Here is a 24,151-nt window from a genome sequence, read left to right on the forward strand (position 1 = left end):
CTCTTTTATTGGCCACCTGGTGACTCAGCGGTAGGTCTGGAGCATAGAACGCTGGAAACCGGGTTTCGATACCCGTGTTGGGCAGAGCACAGATAGCCCATTGTGTAGCTTTGTGCATAATTACAAACAAACAAATGAGCCTTTATGACGCGGCTAAAATACAAAACAAAATCAGCTTCATCGATTTAGAACAGTTAAAGGCACAAAAATGTCCCATATTTTAATGTTATTCTTCAACTCATTGATATTTTGAAAGAAACAGCTTTAAACTTTGTCTTAAGAAGTAATCAACAATAATAATTATTATTTGCTTTCTTTGAGTGTATTATCAATTCTACACTTTTGTTTAAGTCTGACAAAATGTATGTTAAATCAGCATTAATAACTTATGTGTCGTTCAATTAGTTTGTTTTTAAACGAGTATTATTTAAGCCCAGTTTAAAATTAGAATTATTCAAACCAGATATATTCAACCACTTCATACACCAACAAATTCTGCCTTGTCTTTGTTATCAGTTTTAAGTGACCATTGATTTTACAACTCGTGCCATAGACAATCTGGTTGTCAGACAAGCAAGATTTTAAATATGCTTTTACGGGCCCGGGTCCAGCCTCTCTCTTCCTTTCGGGGAGGGGAGTAGCAGATCATTTGTCTTTTTCTTCTTAACGATTTAAAAATCTAAATTAACAATATTATGTTTTAAAGCACTAGGGAGAATGGAAGGAAGTAGCCACAGTCGTCTGTGACAAAAGGTTAGTTACGAGGGGCACTGAAAGCCAAGACGGAGCCGAGATCTGGACCTTGAAGAAGAAAGAAGGCTTGTTGATAAGAACAGAAATGAGAATTCTGAGGTGACTATTGGGATTGTCGCTTAGAGAGGAGAACGAATAAGTAAATCAAGGAAATGGCAGACGTCTGTGAAATTGAGGAAAGTGCAAGAGAAGCGAGACTTAGGTGGTTCGGTCACGTGAAGAGAAGAGAACGAGATCAACTAATAAAGGGAGTATTAGAGCTGCCAGTAGCTTGCAAGAGACGACAGGGGACACCAGTAAAGCGTTAGAAAGATGGGATGAAACAAAGAGAAAGGAATTGCAATGAACAAAGATGATTGGAGGAGGGCAACATGTGTAAAGGACAGCGATCACTGCTAAAGCCGAAGAAGAAGGAAGAAGGATCTCGGGTGGGCCAGAGTGATATTTGTGGGTGCAAAGCCCACCAAAATACCCCCTTAGTGTCGGCCCTGATGCTTTAACCAACTAATTATATTAACGTAAAGACGCAAAAGGCCAACTGTTAAAGTTGCAGCGTGTCTCATCTTTCATTGAAAGAGGAAGTGAGTCTTAAAAATAATTTCAAGAAGGAAAGTATTAAGAATAAATTTAAATCAAAACTTCTGCAAATAGTAATTAGGAAAAGTACCAGAACTACGTTTGCGAGAAAGAAATGTATTTTTTTTTTAAAGTATAGTTGGTTGGTTGTAATTAAGCACAATACTACACAATGGAATATCTGTGCTCTGCCCACCACGGTGTCGAAACCCGGTTTCTAGCGTTGTAAGTCCGCAGACATATCGCTGTGCCAATGTTTTTTTTTAAATGTAATCAATTAACAATCTTATGTTTGTTTCTATTAGAACTTTCTTTGATTATATTGAAATACAATCTTAATATAATAATGACATAGTTGTTAACCGTGAGTGACGATGTTCACTACTACTGCTAAAGTTATTATTTCAGTATGATCATAGTCATTTTAGTTGAACAATAATTATTTTATTCGCATTAAGTAATGCACACAAATGTGAAAATCTCAGAATATTCATGATTAAACAGCAACAAAGAGTTCCTTCTCCCTTTTTACAATATTTTATATTTGCCGGGGAAACTTCCAACCTGTCAACGATTTTAAGTAAGATTCAAAATGAGTAAAGAAAATAGTCGATGTTTCCTGACGAATCAGCACAATAAGTAAGATTAAAAAACAATGTGAAACACTAAAAGCACATACACCTGCATCTGCATAGGTTCTTTTCTATACAGATGTATAATATTGGGTGTATTATTCCTCGGTATCGGAACAACTATTCAACCAGATTCTTTGCGCTTTTAGTTAATAGAATATGTTTGTAATTCACTCTGAACTTGGTAGACTTAGTTTGAATTCTTGATCAATAATGAGACGTGCCGTGAAGTTTCTTTCAAGGAAAATAAAACAGAAAGTTTGATGATAAAATACCAGCTGCAAGTATTTTTTTGTGACACTGGCGATGAGAACACCATAGTTTTGGTAGATAACATGAAGCATGATAAGTGTCTCCTTAATACATTTTTGAAGTTCTACACAATATGTTTACCTCTTATGTATGCAAAAAAAATCCTAGATAAATTGTTTGTATTATTAATGCGTATTTTTTTAAACCTTCTGGTGAAGCATTACATTCAAAGACTGTAAGGATAATCTATCCATTTTATGCATAAAAACGTATAGCACTTACTACTTAATACTAAGGCAAACAGTGAACCTAATTAAACAGTTCTCCAGTAGAGCAATGTGCAAAAAAAAACAGGCTTGACAAAATCGTAAGTCATATTTCTTTTCACAAAAGCTATGAAAACCAAAGTTAGAAAACTCGTTTTTTAAGTATATAAAAAACAGCTTTGGTTAGCTTGTCAGCATAATTATACTTGTCATAAGACGTTAGTATTAGACCTATTATGTTAACGTCTTATGACAAGCATAATTAAGTATAATCATGCTTCGCCAACTTGTAAAAGGCATTCTCACCATGATAACCTGTTAGCTTGTTATCTTTCGAACCTTTGACAAAAACAAACTAAATTAGAATAAACAACTCATTAATATAGTGAAAAAGTAAAAGAGTCACATTAGCTTATTAGGTTAGCGGTAAGTTTACGGGCTTACAACGGTAAAATCCGGAGCTCAATTTCATGCGGTGGACAGAGTGCAGATAATCCATTATGAAGCTTTCCACTAAGCAAACAACAACGAGTGGATGAATGGTTCGCCGTTAAAAATAACTTAAAACACAGTTTTGGCAGATCTCTTATAAATCACATACCTTAGAGGTTTATTCCTAGCGACACTAAAAATAAGAAACTAAGTATTATAGATTTTCAAGCACACTACTTGAAAATATATTATCTTCTCATATAAAGCAACTAAGTTTCTTAAGCTATAAGTAACTTACTTTTAAGAAGGAAAAAATATATAGATGTTTTCTGTAAAGAAGATTATGAAAACACAATTTACTCAGAATTTTTTTATATCTTTCTGTATAATTAAAAACTAGGCTACCTTTACATCATAGTACGCATTCAAAATTAGAATATAAAGCAGGTTAAAGCTGTTCTTAAGAGCTTTTAAGAGTCACCGAGTAAAGTTGGTTAATACACAGATTTCAATAAGACAAGTGTAAACATTTTTTAAATAAAAACATTAGGAAGTAGGAATGGGAGCGCCAAAAAGTAAGGAAACAAGATAGGAATGGGTGGGTAACATTATATCACTTGGTGGTTTTTAACACAGTGCAACCTCAAAGTGGGTGTGGCTATCGTTCCGCCCATTAAAGCTATATCTTAACATTTCCTGGTTTCTTCTGATATCTTTGCTATAGTTTTCTTCCAAATAGCCAGGGTAGCAGTCTTTTCTCTGCTAAATTGCTAAATCCTGTTTTGCATATTCAGCATTACTGTTTTCTAGCTTTATCTCTATTCTTGCAGTAATGCTCTCTTTGCTGGTACAAAGACTTTTCAAGGTTATCAACATAAGATTTTCTCATTTTCTCTTGTTCTGTTTCATTAAAAGTCATATTTTAGGAATTGCACTGTTTCAAGTACAACTTTAGATGTCAATAGGTCACACTTCGCTTGGAAAAAAAATTAAAGGTAAATTATACAACTTCTTGTTTTCAGTCCAGAGCCCTCGAGCAAAGCCCTGTCAGACTGCGGCAGTGGTAGCATTCGTCCTCACGTCTTAGGCACCTACTGCTATGATAGAATTACTTTGTCCAACACCTCAAGTCAGATGTATAGAACTGAAAACTTTGATTTCAAAGGTGAAATCATAGTTAGAACCTAGATCTAGAGAATCTACATAGTCCACGTTTCTTTTATCTAGCTGATACAGTTGCAGGCTGATCACGTAGCGCACGTGCGCAGAAGCAATCGTGCACCCGTACGTGATATGTAGGCGGGTTGTTACTTGGCAACTCACAGGGCATGCTTGTAATCATAGAATATGGCTACTAGTGTATTGTTAACTCGTTAGTAGTGTTGTAAAATGGTTATTGTTATTAGTTATTATTACCAAGATTATAAGTAAAACTAAAAAAAACTCTTTTAGCCAAAGTAGCATAATTCAATCATGTGCATTTAGATTTGCATAAGGTGAAGACAGGAGAGAGCTATGCCTTTCCAACAACATTAGTCAGTCAGTCAGATAGTCAGATTGACAAAGTTGTGGTTTTGTGAAATTTTTGTTTTTACTCTACCGACTTTCTCAAGTGCTTTGGTGGCTTTCTACTCTGCAGTTGGTTTGTTTACTATTCAACAGTGTGTGTGTATAAAGCGCCTTGAAAGTGTTTTACATGCTGTTTGGAGTGTGTTTGAGATTTTAATTTGTATTGCACATCTGGTCCATTCCTACTATAAGTACTACCGTAATTATGATAAGAAGTAACACGGGTGCTTTTCGTATATGAGACGTGACAGTTTAATGTTCAACAAAGACTATTTCTTTAAAACCAGCAAAGGCTGAGTGTAGTGTGAAAGAACTACTTTCACTTAAATACCGATAATTATCAACACAGAGAATCCAAATCCTTGACAGTAATTGAAGTTTAAATGTTATTACAGCCTCAAAACAAAAAGTAATGTTAGGACTCAAACAACTAACCAGGGGTGTTCAGAAACTGAAGTTTCTCCTCCCCCCAAACGTGGAAGAGAGTAAAATTACCAAAAGAGTTGTTGCAACTGTAATAGCAAAATGGTATTTGTTAACGAGAAATTTTTCCCGGAGGAAAGCAGAGAAAGAAAAAAGCCGAAGAACAAAACCCAAAAGGCCGCCGTCACCGAAGACGAGAAAAGGAGAAGGAAGAGCAGCAGAGTCCGAACCATGTGGAATTGTTATGAACAATGTTCCTTCTAATTTTTTCAATCCATGTGCGTAATGAATTTTTTCATGTGCACCAGTATCAGTAGTATGCGCTACCAGTAGTTTTTTATATATTTCTAGGAGGGGGGGTATTTTTAGACCATTGACCCTTTTGGATCATTAGGCCACTTTGTAATGCTAGCAGTTGGTTATTTGGGCTTTAGGCCTATCGACTGATAGTGTCATTAATGCTGTCAACATGTTGAAACTTCTCACCATTACTGAAGATGCGTGCGGCTGCAATAATGAAGTGCGCGACACTTAATTGGTTGTTATGCGGCCGCGCATCTTAGAAGGAACACTGGTTATGAACACAACGTGGAGAAATGGCTTGGTTTGTTATTAATTTCACGCAAAGCTACACAAGGGCTACCTGCGCTATCCGTTCCTAAATTAGCAGTAAAAGACTAGAGGGAAGGCAGCTAGTCATCACCACCCACCACCAACTCTTGGGCTACTCTTTTACTAACGAATAGTGGGATTGACCGTACATTATAACGCCCCACGGCTGAAAGGGCGAGCGTGTTTGGTGGGATGGGGATTCGAACCCGCGAATTACAGACTGCGAGTCGAGCGCCCTAACCATCTGCCATGCCAGGCCACTTTGTTCTGCTCACCACGGGTATCGAAACCCGATTTTTAGCGTTGTAAGTCCGATGACATCCCGCTGTGCTACTGGGGGCAGAGAAATGGACAACTATATAGTTTAGTAACACAAAAATATATAGTTAAAAATGAGGGATGCTTTGCAGCCGAACTAAGTGTTATAATTTTAATAAATATAGGCAATACATAAAACGCTATTATTTCTTAAAATTTTGATACAAAGTTGATTTAAATCAGCCCAATGCCGTCTCAATTTATGTTAATATGAAAATATTTTAGTAAAATGTCAGTTTCTTAAAAAAATGCAAAAGAAGATATCATGAGAAAAATTGGTACTTGTGCACATTGTAAGAATTTTATTTTCTTAATGTTTTATCAAATAAAGTTACTAAACTGATTTTTTATAATCAAGATAAATTATCTGACAGCTAAACATATTCTCTAAGGAAACAGAACTTCACGGAAAGTTTATTTTAAACGTGTCTATGCAATTAAAAACTAGGTTAGGTTTACATATCATATGATTACAAAACCATTGCATATGCATGAAGCTCTAACAGCAGTTTGGTATTAAAACATACGGGTTTTTAGCATGTTTCATTATTTTATAAAGGTTTTGTTTGCTTGGTTGCTTGTTTGTTTGTAATTAAGCACAAAGCTGCACAATGGGCTATCTGTGCTTTGCCCACCACGGCTATCGAAACCCGGATTCTAGCGTTGTAAGTCCGCAGACATGCCGCTGTGCCACTGGGGGGCACATTAGTAGTATATAGATTGTTATATACTGTATTTCGGACTTTTCGAACCTTTACAAAATTTATGCAAAAATATAACAGTAATATTTTTAGCAAAACGATTTTAGTAGGCTAATAATAAACATAAGTTAAATCATGTAAAACATTATTAATACGCAGATAACTATTCTAAAGTGGATCATAAATTTTTAGAACAAAAATATCAAAAGGGTTATCTTATTAAAAAACTAAAAATATTAAAACACGAATTTTTCTAAGTGAATAAAAACTTGTAGAACTTTTAAGGTAACAACGTTCCTTAGGACGAACGTGCGCAAGGTATCGATAATTTTAAAACTCCCAAGATTATTCAAATTTTGAAGGAACTTCAGTTACTTTTCTCTGTTATAAGGATCCAAAAGACACAAATAGTCGAAATGTTAAGATAAGATGCCATTTTTATAACTTCATTATAGTGAGTTACAAAACTATATATCAAGAAAAGGGAAAAATATATACCATTTAAATAAAAATGTTCGTCATTAATTCTAATTGTTGGTATTTTCAAAAATTACCACTGTAAAACACATTGTTAAAATAACAAGAAATACTTACACGTAAATACCAATTTGTTTCCTTTGCAGCTTCAGTTAGATGAGCTTCCATTGCAGCCCAGTCAATGGTGGGCATAGCCGTTTCAATATTATATACGTCAAAGTTTCCTAAGAAATCCTGTGGTTGTTTAGGTTTGGCTTTGTTGCTAGAAGTAACAGAGTTCGTTGAATGTTTCAATGGTGGAATTTGAATATTGTTACTGGGTTTCGTGTTTTGAGACGGTGGTACTTTAGTCACCTTTTCCACCATATTTTTATATACTATACTGTTAGTAATGCTGTTATTGTTTAAGGTATTTTCAGAAAAAATAGAATTATCTTCCTTAATTGACCACTGATTTAAGTGACGATTATTTTGTTTGGATCCGGATGATTCGTACTGCCGAAGGGATGAGAGTACAGAAAGACCGCTAGGATGATGAATCTGGAAGGGTTTAATAGAAGCCAAGATAGATGAAGATTGTTTGTTTTTTGATTTCGAATTTCCTTGTTCGTCATTAGATTCTCTTACTTCTTTCTTTATGTCATTGCATTTCTCTTTCAATGCAAGTGACTTTTTTTCTGGTGATTCATCAAGTATCTTCAAAAAAGTATCTAACTTTTTTGGAGCAGCATCATCACACGAAGCAGCCTTTGTTGTTATTTGAAGACCCTTGGAATTAAACTGAATTCCTTGTATATTTTCAATATCAGAAGAAACTGACGTCTCTCTTGTATCGTTAATTAACACTTCAGAATGCTCTGAAACTTTCACCTTTTCCTTGTAATTCTGAAGACAGAAAGTATTATTGTTAGGCGATGATAAGTTTACACCACTTCTGTTACTATCACACTGATTGAGATTCTTTAAATCTAGCTTTTTGTAATCGCCTTGAGGTTCTATAATATCAGCATTCTCAGGTCTCAGTTTATCGTTTTTGGTGACATTTTTCGGCAAGTTATCTTTCATTTTCAATATATTAGTGTCGTGACCAATAGTCGGCTCAGATTCCTGAATTTCAATGAGTACGCCTACATTTTCTTGCCCAGAAGATTCTTCATTGTTGTTATGTTCATTAGTGACCTTTGAGCAGTCACCAATGTATTTCATTTCCACGTTATCTTCTGAGCTTGTCACACTCATTGGGCTAATGTCGCAGAAATAATTTTTATCAGACGTAAGAGACTCATTGCAATCATTAATACACAAATTATTGTTTTTGCATGTTAGAAAAGCTTCATTACTTTGATTCTCTTGTACGAAAGGCTTATCCCTTGCTACACTGTTTTGTGGAGCTTGTGTAAGAATAACAATCGAAGTTTCAATGACGCCATTATTATCATTATGATTAGCGTTATTAGTGTTATTGAAAGAATTCTTCAGCAAACAAACTTTTTCTGAATCAGAAAATTCTTGGGATATCGAATCAAATGGGTTTTCACAAGTGATGTTTTCTCGAGATGCCAACTTGTTGTTGTTACAACAATCGCCATTAATTACATGATCGTTGGTGTTAACATTTGCATTTTCCCTCTTCAACAGAGGGCTACTTTCGCTTAACTCTCCATCAAGAAGAGGACTACTGTCTGAATATTCTAGATCAGAGAAACTTTCATCCTCCGTGTTTCCATTTTTCGACAAGTCTTCGGATAAGGAGAGTGACATTGCCTGTTCGCTACCATCTTCCAGTGGAGATGCTGACCTAGGGTCATAGATTGGTGACTGAATATTGTTTTCCTGGAGATCCGTGTTCTGATGGTTGTTCCAATTCTGCTGCTCCCTGTATGAAATACACACGCAATGATTACCTAAATTGTAATCTAATTATTGGCGTATGCTGTCTTAATGCGTTTTAGCGATTTTTTTTTCAAAAATAGGCTATATGTGATTTTTCATTCAACAAGGTAAAAACATGCAATTAAATGGAATATTGTAAAATTAATCTAATAATATATGATATTTTGAAAATTTTTTCTACTCATGATTCTATTTTTTTATTAAATATCATAGAATCCCTTTCATTAAACTTAATAAGACTTAAAATGATTTCAAAAACATAGAATAACTAATACGTGTAGTTTAGATATTTTTTATAGTTTAAAGAATTATAAGAAAGTCTTTGTAAAATCTTTTTCCTTTCAATTACAAGATACATTACTAAAAGTTCCTTTGCTAACAAAACTACTAAGGAGAAAACCAAACTAAACCAACAGAGAAATCTCATTTTCAGTCATCAGTCACGTTTTACAAGAACATATATAGTAAAATGGTCTTACTTGAAACAATATTTACTGACAATGAACATGAAAAACTAAAATTCAATGGTAATAATGCCACTGAGGAAGAGTGTTCAATTCCCTGAAATGTACATCAGAATCTATCCATATTGAATCTCAACCTGTATTTTCCAATATTCAAAAGAAAGTGACTTATAGCAGTAATGGAATTATTGTTCATTTAGGATTCTTACTATGGTGTCTTTTTTATCAAACCAAAGTATGTTATTGTATAATACTTACATAACTTTAAAACATACTTTATCATTTATATTTTTGTAGATAAGTCATTTACTTGTTTGTACCTAGCATATTTGAATGTTGAAACTAGAGAAGAGAAATAAATTATAATTACTGATGGGCGAATGTATAGATAGGAATAGACATAAGAAAGTATGGGAAATTTAATATGCTCAATAAATATCTTTATAGAACCGTAAAATCTTGTTAAATTACTTTATAGTTTTCTCTATATCAATGCACATCAGTGTTGGAGCTTTGTTCATGACATGTTGATTCCTGTAATAGAAATACACTCTTACTTGCCCCCCTCCCAGTGGCACAGCGGTATGTCTGCGGACTTACAACACTAGAAACCGGGTTTCGATACCCGTGATGGGCAGAGCACAGATAGCCCGTTGTATAGTTTTGTGCTTAATTCCAAACAAACAAACAAAACAAGCACTTTTACTCCGATTAAAATATAATAATTTGAGTTAGAACCAATATATTAAGGATAAAAACCTAAAGTAAGTTATGTGTAAATGCTCTAATGATCGCAGAAATTCTTTCATAAAATAACAATAGAATAAACACAAAGTCACATTTGAAACAAGTAGAAAGTCCCTTTGCTGAAATGAATATTTACCGACACATTTACATTAGGATATATATTACAAAGAAATAATTTACAATTTTCCCCCGGATCACCGTGGAGTCATCAGTTAAGATGATTATTTGAAACCTGAAGACTTCACTTTAAGCTGAGTGAAACTTTGCATTTTTTTATATTTTTAACTTTTTGAATTATTTACTCAGCTATTTGATTATTTAGTATCACACCGAAGGTTTCCCACTACAAATAGAAACAGTTTTTGCAAAACACTTATTAAAAGACCTTTCTTTAGCCTAAAACTGAAAAACTGCTGAAGAGAAAGGACTTTCTTAAGACTGAAACGAGTAAGAATTCGTTTGTAGTTTAAGCACAAAGATATACAAAGGGCTTTCTGTGCTCTGCCCATTAGGGGGTATCAAAACTCGGTTTCTAGCATTGTAAGTCCGCAGATATACCACTGGGGGGGGGGCTCGAATAAGATACTTAAACACTTTTCTGAAATTTAGAAAAAAAAATGAGGAACCAACCATCATGATGTATAATTTATTATTGGATTAATGCTTAACGTGTTTTCTGGGAATATTTATAGAAAAGAGAAAAATATAGCACACAGGCAACTTTAACCGTTTCTCCTACCCAACTAGACTGTGTAAAAGTGAATTATTATGCCTTATATCATATTTGTTTATTGTAGCATTGCACTATTTGGAAATAAATTTTAACTGACTGAGGAGTACAAAAAACGTGTTATGTTGTCTGACCATTGTTATGTGAACCCTTTAGCTTGTGCTTGTAAATTTAGAACCAACATTCCAACGGAAGGGTTACAAAAGAACATACTTCGTGAACAGTGTACAAAATACGAGTCTAAAAATGGAATAACTTAAAAGTCACTTATCCAGAAGCTAAACATTAAGTTATTCCAATTATAGGTTCCGCTGATCATCACTACATTCAGTGATGTTTTACAAAGTAGAAAAAAAGTTATAATGAATTAAAAACTGAAGTAGAAATAACAAGACGCCAAAACATGGGAAATCGCACATTTTTAAAAACCTCATGCATATATAGTTTCATATTTCAACTGATATTTTGTTCGAGAGATCTGCACTCTTACCTGTAAATATTCGGCAAAGTTCCACTACAGGTGCTGTTCAGATTAGTCTTCAGAGTTACCGTCAACAGCTGTTGACTGAAAACAAAAACAAATAATAAATCAATATGAGCCAAATAAATAACTAAATACGACAGAATTATTAGTACAAGTTTTAAGAAATCTTATGTTTATTAATACGGCACTATTGATTGAACAGGAAGAAAATATATAAAATACGTCAGTTTCTAAAATTAAGTCTCCTCTCATTTTTTCGCCACGAAATAATCTCAGCAGGCAGTTATCAAAGATCATTTTTTGTTATTGCTTATACTCTTTCCATGCGGATAATTCTGAGAACAAAAGTTTGAAAAGAACATATTCATTATATATAATTCAGCAGACAATTATTATCATTAAATAATTACTGCTTAGTGACTTTAATTGTTGCTATTCGGGTAGTTTGAAGTGATATAAGAAAACACAAGAATAAATCTACATTAATTTAACTTTACTGTTATCAAACTATAAGCACAAAATATTCATTTTGCACCAGTTTTATTAGCAATAAGCAATATAAACTAAACGTTCATAAAATGCGCGAACCGACATTTTAGCTGGTTTTAGTACATTGAAAAATAAGTGACAGATGAGTTAAACGGATAAGTCAAAGACTTAACGGTTTAGGCATAGGAAGGTAACTCTAGTTTCACACTGTAAGTCAATCAGATGTGCAGTTGAGCTGAGACGTTGAATATTTTGCATGATATATTAAAGGCCTGGCCATATAAGCAGTGTAACTGTGAGCTAACAGCTTCATGTTTTCACACTGAAGTCACTTTATAAGAATAACTTCCTTAAGGCCTATTAGAATTCATAATTTCTGACATTTTTCTGTTTCAGATGAGTACAAGATCTTTGTTTGCTCTTCTTAATGGTATGAACATTTGAAGTAGTTTAAAATATTCTCTTCGATTAGATAAATATAATGCTGAACACAATTGTAACGTCGTAGCTTTAATTATTTTAAGCCCGACAAGACATCTTATAAAGCTACTTTAATTAAACTATCAATTTCAGTTAGTAAGAAGAAGCTTCATGGTTCTTTATTAAGCTTAACTTTTCATAAAAAATACAACTGGGTTACTAATTTGCATGATAAATGAAATTCGCTAATTCATGACACTCCCCAAAATATTAAAATTTAAATTAACAGCCTCAAATGAAGGCCTATGCGAAATTTACTTTAGTATAAAAGAGTCAACGTAATTAATCGTTGAAACGTAAGTGACTTGCAAATAAAACACGAAATTTGCTAATCTGGAGGTAGTTTACATAGAAGGACAATGAAAGCTTGTAACGTTCCGTAATGTTCCTTAGCTTACGCAAATGCTTTCAACAAGCTTTGTGAACTTAAGATTTTTACCTGAATATTTATTTTATCTGCGTAGTTTACATATTGGATGTAAATGAATTTATAATATAAAGCTGTTTTTAAAAAGTGCATACATATCTTAGAGGCCAGGTTTTAAAATACCATATATCATTCAAGAAACACTACAAGAAACACAGAATTTGTAAACAGTTCAGGTCTATTTTAAGCATTGTAATTGTAAAGCTAGGATTATACGTGTTTGTTCAAAAGAGAATTTACTTTACAAAATGTGCAAACATAGATTTTATTTGCTAATTGTAAAAAGAGTTTTGTGTTGATTTTTTTTTAACCTGAACGACACCTTATGTGTCACACTGGTTAAACGACTAGATCAGAGACCTCAAGGTTCAGGTGTACAATTTAAGCTAATAAAAGGGAGAACTATCGGTCAAAAAAAAACTCAAGGTTCATGTATAGGATTTAGAGCTAAAGACAAACGAGTGATCCTAACAGCAACTAATGTCTACATGGTTACTCTTAACTGAATAACGGAACTGACTATCTCTTTTATAAATCGCTCACAGATGAAAGTGCGAGGCATATTCGAACCCTTATATCTTCCGATATGCAGCCAGGAACACTAACCACTAGACCAGAATCAGCCTTCATCTCAAAGAGGCTTAATGTAAAATAGTACACTTCGTACAATCTATATAAAAAGTACACTTGCGGAATTTTTCTCGCAAAGTTATCGATCAAACGCTACAAATCTCATATCATTAGAAAAGCCTTGGTCCGAAGAGTCCAGATTGCTATTGGCTTTTCCATTCAGAATCACCTTACATATTTTTTGCTTAGTCAATCTTTTCAATGCAACGAGTACGCCACACAATGGCACAATGTCATTGTCATCAGGCACGTGACGACTGTCTTCGATCTAAACTTTAGTTTTTTATTTGAAAAGTATTTCACACAAACAACCCTTAAGCCGCATGTAATATCTTAAAGATAAACATTACACTAAATACAATTGTTATGGACTTTCTCGACTTACTTAGGTCTAAAATACACATGATCAGTTCGTTCAAAACCACATGCTTATCATTTTGAGAACACGCATTCAGACGTTTCTGCAGAATCGGCTAAGTTTGCCTTCATTACAACTTTACATTTACTTTATTTTGCAATAATTTTTTATTAAGTACGAGTTTTATTCTTCGTTTTTGTGAGTTTCTTTGTTTCTACTCGTAAAACCATGTCATACACTGAATGATCATAACTGTTTCATACTATGTACACCATTATAAATATCATTACTATACTATATTGTTTACTTTACATGTAATTTTATAAAATAAAGTTGAGTACAAGTAGTTTTATTAAACAAAGTTACGTCTGCGTGATTAAACGCCGTGCGTGAAAATGATCCGCAAATGTTTTGCGGGTTACGGCTAGTTGTATAATAAATTATTTTGATATATAATGCTTATATTTAAATTCGAGTAACGTGCTTTGTAGTGAAAACACTTTTTTTCCAGCGTGAATTCTGGGGAACAAATATGTTTGGTAATAGCCTGAAGTTAAATTTTTAAATTTCAACAGTAGGCTTTTTTTAACAACGGCAGCAAACCAGTATTTATATGGGGGTTTATATAGTTGAGAAATCTAAAATAATTTCTGCATTGTAACATGAGATTTTTTGAAGTAGATAATAAAGTCTGATTATAAGATGTTTTGCATGATCTTCCCTTTATCGGTTTTAACGTTACCTGAACGTTTAGTGTTTCTATATGAAATCCCAGTTCTTTACATAAAGTTGTAATAAATGTTTGTAAACAAACGAAAACAAAGTACCGTGAAGCAACCAACAAAAAGGAGAAAAACACGTTTTGGTAATGGACATAGAAAACAAAAGTGGTTTAGAAAACAGAACAACATATGAATTAGATGAAAGTTCTGACCACGTGGAAAGGTAGGATTAAAAGAAAAATCAACACAGATGAGGAAATAGCAAAAAATAAAAATTAAATAAGATAAAAAGTTAGAGAGCTTTAAAGTTCTAAGAAAATAAAAACGAAATATACATATGAGGATGAGAAGTGTAACTATATTGTTATGGTTACCAGACCAAGCACTGTATATGCATTAGGTGAAAAGTCCTACCGTGTTTAACGAACGGTAGAACCAAAAGAAAAATCAAATGAACAAGAAATAGTAAAAATAAAGATTTAGAAGGATGTAAAGGACTAAAAGAAATAAACAAATGATGATGAGAAGTATAACTACATTATCATGGCTGCTAGAAGAAGCATTACCCTTATCATTAGTTTGGTATCTGTTTGCTTTTAGTGGTCCTTTTGTTTCTCAGTGTCATTATTAAGAACCACACATATAAATTTCATATATTCCTTTTATAAAGATAGACGTATTTATAATTTACTCTACTTAGCAGCTCTTCATAATTATCTTTATTAACAAAAACTATCAGAGAAGCTTAGAAGCAAGGATAAACAATAACAAAATGTTCTTGATAAAGTAATACTCTTTCGTTAAATATATACTTGCTCATATTTTACTGTTAACGTGAGAACATTCTGAAAATTTTAGGGCTTAAATACCATCATAAAAATTGCTCTTAATTTTATAGTTCAAAATTCATCTATTTCGATTATACGTCTGCTTCGTTTTGGACTTTATGTGTGTGTATGACTTTTCAACTAAATTCAAAATCTCGTGAGAGCATTTAGAATAACTTGGCTACTTAACATAAAAGTTTTATTACTTACTTTTCCAATAAGACGTCATCCTGTGCTTGAGAATGTTGCTGATTTAGCCGCATGGCACTTTCCTGAAATAAAAATCGATGATATGAAAATATGCGACCATATTAGAAATATGAATACTAAAAGCTTTAGAAACTAATTATTTCTTTATGGTAAAACGTATTTGTGGTAATGATTAAGATATTCACCTATGAATATGTCTACATAAAGAACAATAATTATAGGAAGTACAACGCACCCAACGCAGTCAGAATTACCGCTCTATCATGTTTGAAAACTCATTCAAAACACGTAAGCTTCAATTAATAGAATAAATGTTTTAGGAGTTACTGTTGAGCACGGTTTAACGTTATATGAAAGTATATATTAAAACTAAAGTGAAAAATGATATTAATATGAAAAATATACTTTCCTCTTTTCCTTAGACTCCTTTAACTAACAAGTTAATACTTCAAATAAGTTAAACAATATATCTTAAAGCATATCATAATAACGATGATTTTTGTAGATTTTCATTCAGAATTAGAGTTGAAATAAGCAATTGTTACACAGTCTTAAGCACATATGAAGATTTATTACTTGTTACAAATTCGCCTAAATCTGGTCTTTATATATTTTATGTATATCCAACGACAAACAATGATAAATCACTACAGAAAAGAACGGTAAGATTGGTAGCAAGCCCAGTAATCTTTAACCGTGCTTCATTCATTTGAATGGGTGAGTACAACATAGGTTCATGATGCTTATTAGTCCATGCTAATTTCACCTATAAACAGCTAACGAAATTCTAAAGGTGAGGTAGCGTCAAAATTAATACCCCTCCAACTGCACTTTATACAAGTCGTATTTATTTCGGAATTTAACCCATCATGTTTACCCATACCCATAAATGAAACTTGTTTAAAGTTGGTTAAGTAACTTCTGAATAAGAACGAAAAGTACTAAAATGAAAAAGGACTTCCATTTTGAACTTAATCTATTTTGATCCTAAACACAGAGGTTTACTATATTATTTATTATAGCACATAACCTTTTGAATTCGATTTTTTTATATTAAGGAGATAGCCCCCCAGTGGCACAGCGATATGTCTGCGGACTTACAACGCTAGAATCCGGGTTTCGATACCCGTGGTGGGCAGAGCACAGATAGCCCATTGTGTAGCTTTGTGCTTAATTACAAACAAACAAACAATTAAGGAGGTAAGTTTTTATAAAAATAATTATTATTTATAACTGCTATATGCGAATAGAATATGATGGATAGTTAAGCCTTTCGTTAGTATGCATCTGTTCAAATTAAAGCTAAATATTCATCCATAAGGTGCTTGAATTATCTTCTTTCTTTTATTTTTATAGTTTTTTTATCTTAAGAAACCTTTTGTCTTCATTTTTTATATTCATAATAAGTAAATTTATACAATAGATTCAAAACACCTTTTGTGTATTTAAAGCATTATACCATAACTTTACAAAATAAATATGATCTGAACAACATCGTGTGTGTTTTATACAGCATTTTTATTAATTTTCGTTAAATTAAATCTTTATCTATTACCGAATAAGTTTAATGTCTTACGAAGATTAGTAAACGATGTCAACTTTCCAGCTCCAGATACATCTTCATGATAACTTCTGTGTTTAAATGTGAAGGAGTGGAAGGTGGGGTGCAGAATTAATTAAAACACTAACGTTTAACTAACCAGTATATAAACGGGAGGATGAAATATGACGAACATTGTTTAAATGTTAAAAGTTTTGGTTAGAATAGTGTCGCCATAGCAACTCTGTAGGAATGAAAATCTCGGAATTCGATGACTCCTCTAATTAAAGCTCATAGCTAACTAGTGAGCCAAGGGTATTTATCTTCAAAGTAATTAAGTTTGTGAACAAAAACATCTTCAGAATTCCTGACAATTTCACTGAATTGCTTTTCTCATGAAAACTTTGATATAGCTTTAAATCTCATATCGATTGGCAACATTATCAGTGTACACGTGTATCATTCTACTTTGTGCCATTTTTTAATTAAAGTATTTAATGCTTTTGTACTTTAAGAATTCACAATAAAATGTGCTCTTTAATATTATAATTGTGTGAAAAAAACATTATTTCAACTCTAAAATGTATTTAGAAGAATTGGCAGATAAAACCAATACAAAAATAGAAAGTTATCTTTTAAACATAATTATTTGGGACTTAAGGCTATTGGGTAGCTGAAAGTGAATTGTTACACAATGTTTGAGATTCCTATTTTATTGATTTCCATACTTAAAAAATCTACGTTTCATACCTTTTATCAAACGTTTTCTTAATTTATACCGAGAGTTTAGCATATATGAAAACGATCTGAATGTGAAAATTAGCAAGTCACATGCCGGCCACAGCTGATATAAAGTCACGTTAGAATGGAATGTATCAGAACTACATTTTGACATTTCTGGCGTTACTTGGGTAGTGTGATGTTTTCGAAAACTGACCGGTTTTGGAAGGGTTATGTAACAGTTCTTTCCGACGCAAGATATTTGTACTCTCAGATTATAAGGGTGTGTTCAAGTCGGGAATGTAGAATCTCCAGGAGGGTATATCTTTTCTACAGAATGATATGAAAAACAAAGAACTATGCATACCAGAACTAGGCAGAAAGAGATCTACAACAAGTCCTACTGCAGCGGTGTTAAGCAAAGTGTGACGTCTTTAAATTGTGAAAATCTATGAAACGTTCATGTGCCACAGGTAACAACGCACAACATAATAAAGAAGTATCTCCGTTTGGAATAGCTACATGAGTACCGTGTACACAAGTGTCTTCTACGACATTTCCGTTTAACAATCGAGTACTTCAAGCAGCTAGAGATTACAACTTTTATCCATGCTATTCCATACGAAATTATACTGTTCATGCTACACGTTTTAGTACCAGTGGATTTTTGTTTGATCGGACTAACGGGTGCTTGGAAACCACCGTCATTGTTCACTAGATGGATTATGGAAATCACGCAGGGAGAAGTGGTTGCTTTAGACATGGCAGACTTATAATGAAGCCTTTTGTAATGGAATCTACGATGTAGGACTATTGTATAGATGCACAGTCGTCATGTAGAGAATGACCACACGTGGCGACATGGACTGTAACGATGTTGTGAGGCTCCAAAATGGCATTAATATAACGCACTCAACTCTTGTTTATGTATTTGAGTTAACACTAAACATTCAGTCATATACCTGACATCGGTCTAAATTAAAGAATGTGAAATAAGACAGTGAAAGAGATAAAATGTATTTTAAATCCATTGTATATGTTTACGCACTTTTAGTACAGTATATAGAAATAGCAAATGCGTATGAAAAACGTTTCATTTTTAGCAGATATTATTGTAAAATGTGTTCATCAAGAAGAGATGAAGTTTAAGTGTCATTGGATAACAGAAAACAGTAAAGGCCTGAAATCTGATTTGTGTCATTTACATTTAATGCTCTAGTTTTGTAGTTTTTGTTTTATCGTAAATTGATGTAGTGAAACCAATAAAAGCATTGATAATTTAAATTCAAATATAGCAGAAAACGTGGGTAACATTAATGCTCTTATTTTTAAAACACATTCATCAATGTACGTTACGGTTACTTTCGATGAACCAGAAACACTTGATGTGACATGCTTGTAAACCGTCTGATTATTTCATTTCTTTCCTAAAGGATCATTGATGATAATGAAGGGGAATTCATGAAACTATTCTCTGTCACGTTTTCGGTCATATGGACAACTGCAACTATAGTGTGTTATGTCTACTGACCCTATGGACTGCTGAAGCTATAGTCTGTCACGTCTACTGGCCATATGGACAGCTGAAACTATAGTCTGTCTTGTCTAATGGTCTAATGGACAACTGAAACTATAATCTGTCTTGTCTACTGGCCATACGGACAACTGAAACTACAGTCTGTTTTGTCTACTGGTTATATAGACAGCTGAACTATAGTCAGTCATGTCTTCTGGCCATATGGACAACTGAAACTATCCTCTGTCACGTTTACCGGTCATATGGACAGCTGAAACTATAGTCTGTCTTGTCTAATGGACAATTGAAACTATAATCTGTCTTGTCTACTGGCCATATGGACAACTGAAACTATAGTCTGTCTTGTCTACTGGCCATATGGACAACTGAACCTATAGTCTGTCTTGTCTACTGGCAATATGGACAACTGAAACTATAGTCTGTCTTGTGTACTGGCCATACGGACAACTGAAACTACAGTCTGTTTTGTCTACTGGTTATATAGACAGCTGAACTATAGTCAGTCATGTCTTCTGGCCATATGGACAACTGAAACTATCCTCTGTCACGTTTACCGGTTATATGGACAGCTGAAACTATAGTCAGTCATGTCTTCTGGCCATATGGACAACTGAAACTATCCTCTGTCACGTTTACCGGTCATATGGACAGCTGAAACTATAGTCTGTCTCAACAAACTTTGTGGCATTCGTCCGTGATTTTGAATTGATAGACTACAGAGATAGCATATAATAAGCACCAACTCTTGACTTATTTTAGTAGAATAGTGGAGATTGACCGTCACTCTAATAATACACACATGTGCTTAAAGTGCGGGACGTGAGCTCTGGACTCTCGCACTCAGTCTTGCTCATTAATTACTAAGTTACGCCAGATCCACAAACTTTCAAACCATTTAGACATGAGCTTGCTGCGTACTTTTTAGCATGATATATTAAGTTTTCGATTCGGTCATTTTTTGTTCCTACAAGATGACAAGAAAAGTATGAATAACTAAAATGTATAAAGAAAACTAAAAAAAAAATCTATTTAGTGCTATGGTTATAAGCAATACCAGTCCTAGACGGAAAATGAATACAAAATAGTTTTTTGGTATTTATAACACATACAAATGATTAATTTAATGTTATTACAATACTTCACGAGATATTAAGTATTGGATATTTCTACAAAAAAATCCATAAAATAAAAAATAAACCTAATTGCAAAATGTTCAAGTTTTTTAATTTGTCATTTCTTCAAAAGAAAGAATGTCTATTTTCACACTCTTTCCAGGTATTCTGATTTATTTGCTTTATAGTTTCAATGGAAATGTAATAGTATAAAACTCAGTACATATAACGTAATAGCGTGTTTTTGGTGTAGATGATAAGTATTTTAAACACGTTTTTCAAACGTATTTTCGCATTGCTGTCCACCTTATGTTTACTGTGGTTACAGATTATTTTTATTTTCAGAATTTCAAAGCATATAGAGCTCAGATTTACATAATCCCTATAGCCTTCCGTTGAGTGTTGCACATATCTTTCCCATTACTGTCTCTGCCTCTTTATAGATGGCGTGTATAACAATTCTGTAATACAATGCCGGTTTCTTTATGGATGCGTTCTCTTGATAAAACGGTTTTGTTTATCTTTCCATGTTTTATAAGGCATTGATTTAGCACGTTTCTCAAATAATATTATAAAACTGCTGACGTCAAATCCCAGGTTCTAGAAAAATCCCAGCTTCTGGAAAGGTTAACCACCATGATAGAGCATTGCGACTCTTGTGATCAATACTATATTCAACATGACATATTTTCTCATTTATAAAATTATTCTAGATTTTTGATTAACAACTTGTTTTTATTGGATTGGTTAAAGTACCATTTTCAGTAATTCATACTCACAGTTGCATTTCATCATATATATATTATGATTTTATTGCAACGCATACCAACCATTTCGTAATCCAATCCAAGCGGCTTTGGCCAAAAAAAATCCAACGTTTTACAGAGCATAAAGAAACAAGAGAATAAACAGCGATTAACATTTAATCTTCACACTTTGTAATAGTTAGTATCCATTTTAATTAAAAGGGTTCAACATTTGTGCTTGTTTACCACAGACATTAAATGTTGAGGTGACCTTTGACAGGTTCGTAGCTTTCAATGTAAATAAGGTCGTGACCTAGTGTTTACTGTGATCGGGCTGTGAATTCGAGGATTTAAGGTTTTCGTCTAGTTGCCACAAAACACACTCCGCTTTTTAGGCTGCGAATACGCTATGCTAGTATGAAATTCCACTACGCAACCAGATAATATAGTCCAAGAGCTGACGGATAGTACTGTTGAGTAGCTTCCTTCTCTATAATCCATCATTTCAAAATAAAGATGGTTTTGAGCGGCTAGCTCTTTGTGTAAATTAACGCGAAATTCTGGAATAAAAAAACTATGTTGGTAAATGTATCAGTCATGCTTTGTGACTCTAACCTTTAAACATAAGCTCGTTATCAAGTAAAAATATGATACTATCACTCGGAGGTTTAAATATATTAGTGTTTATCGACAAATACAGACATACATATGGAGGGAAAATATACACAATGTTTTACTGAGAGTGAGAGAGGAAAATCTCAATTCAGCTGCTACTACTTACACAGTATTTAAAGTACAATGAACGTCACTAGAAAGGGTAAGCTTATGGAATGGTTTAATAGAGCCAAATAAATAAATAATCCCAGTGAATAGCAAACTTGGATCTCAGGTTAAGATGTTATGATGAACATACACTTCGCATTCACTTTTACCCTACCAAAGGTTTGTCTACAACATGATATCTTATTCATTTGAAATGTGTTATTTCCAAATATCCCATAGAGTACCATTACATTGAACATCAATGCCTTTAACATATGTATACAATCATTAAACAGTTGAACCGCTGTATATTATCGAATAATGAATTCAACGAAATGTCATAACATTATTCACATGCCTAAATTAATTTAGGTTAGTATATGGTGAAGTAAAACGGACTCAAACCCCATAGATAATACAAATATTGATTGCAATACTTATGTAGTTCAATTAAATATTGCTTTTATTTGTTTGTTTCTTATGTACAAGGCTACACAATGGTCTGGCTATCTGTTCTTTGCCCACTGCGGATATCGAAACCTGATTTTTAGCGTCACGAGCCCTCAAAGTTACCGCTGAGCCACTGGTGTTATTTATTATTGCATCATAGAAAACTGATTTATTTTTTTTGTAATCTAAACACAAATTAATCACTAGCACCGAAACACATGGTTATGCACAACATAAATATGCACAAGAAGCGGATTATCATAATCTAAGATTGATACAATATAAACCATTATACACTTTCCTTTAGAGGCTCTTGCCTCTTGAAAAAATAATAAAATGAATATAGGATATCAAATAAGCACAAAAAAACTACTCAATTTATTGTACTTCATGTTAGCTTAAAAGGTTTTAATTTAGCTCCTATTGAGAAGAAAATATACCGATTAATTTAACTCCTAATGAGAACAATAAATATTGATTAATTTAATTCCTAATGAGAACAAAAGGTAGCGATCAATTTAACTCCTAATGAGAACAAAAAGTAGCGATTAATTTAACTCCTAATGAGAACAAAATATATCGATTAATTTAACTCCTAATGAGAACAATAAATATTGAGTAATTTAATTCCTAATGAGAACAAAAAGTAGCGATTAATTTAACTCCTAATGAGAACAAAAAGTAGCGATTAATTTAACTCCTAATGAGAACAAAAAGTAGCGATTAATTTAACTCCTAATGAGAACAAAAAGTGGCGATTAATTTAACTCCTAATGAGAACATAAAGTATTGATTGAGGCCACTATAACTATTGCAATGCTTTTAATTAAGATAATAATCAGATTTGCAGTCTGTTATTCAGAATATATACAGTAGTGGAAAAAATTATTGCATTACCCAATTTTTCTCACTTTACTTGGTTCTTGTATGATTTTATGAGATTGTGAATTGTGGAAGTGTCAGAACTAATGTGAAATGGTTATGGACATTGTGTGATGTAAGCTGATTCATATTTTAGTCATCCAAACACACATATATATCTTTATTTACAAACAAACTGTGACAAACGCGTTACAGCAGATGATCAACAAATACTTAGCAAATACGAAAATGTTCTCTGAGTAAGAAAATCTAGATTTGAAGATAATTCTACTAACATAATCGACAAAAAGTCATCACAGAGATTGTTTCTTGTTTTAATATTTGGTTGTTCCCTCTCTGGCCTTGATGACTGCTTGATATCGCCGTGGTATAAAGTGCACGAGAGATTGAATGTAGGCAGTGGTGAATTCATTATGCCACACGCTGATTAGGAATTCCAACAGTTCCGAGGTTCTGCTTCTCGGTTTCTTCTCTTGTTACTCTTACCTTCCCGCGGTTTTCGATAGGGTTGAGATCTGGACTGTTGTCTGGCCATCATAAGTCTTCATCCAGTTCTTTCGAAGATAGTCCTTCATCTGAAGCAATGAAATAAAACTTAAGATGTCTTTTCAGTACATGTAGAGTAACATTTTTCTATTTATTTCACGTCTACCGCATAGAGTCCAACCTTTTTAGCCCTGTGGCATGGAACAGAATCATCCTGGAATGTGCACAGGTCAGCTCCACCAAAGTGATCTTGAATTGTTGACCTTAACCGGGTTTTGAGGATATCGATGTACTTGTTGGCATTGACAGTGCCTTTCACACCCTGGTCAGAAATGCATCCCATATTACCTGACCCTTCGGATGCTTCGCAGTTGCATTCAAAAACCTTACATGAAACTCTTCTCCAAATCTACATCGTACAAATTACTTCCCATCAGACTCGTG

General features: G+C 33.4%; 1 protein-coding gene across 1 annotated transcript in view; it reads right to left on the reverse strand.

Moving 5' to 3' along the window:
• Window positions 1-24,151, reverse strand: part of LOC106471447 (homeobox protein 9-like) — a 191,428-nt gene that overhangs the window by 9,312 nt on the left and 157,965 nt on the right. The window contains 3 exon segments of the mRNA XM_022400907.1: window positions 7,129-8,887; window positions 11,336-11,410; window positions 15,473-15,534. Of these exon segments, the coding sequence (XP_022256615.1) occupies window positions 7,129-8,887; window positions 11,336-11,410; window positions 15,473-15,534 (1,896 nt within the window).

The sequence above is a fragment of the Limulus polyphemus genome, unplaced genomic scaffold, assembly GCF_000517525.1.
Source record: "Limulus polyphemus unplaced genomic scaffold, Limulus_polyphemus-2.1.2 Scaffold112, whole genome shotgun sequence".
Taxonomy (NCBI): domain Eukaryota; kingdom Metazoa; phylum Arthropoda; class Merostomata; order Xiphosura; family Limulidae; genus Limulus; species Limulus polyphemus.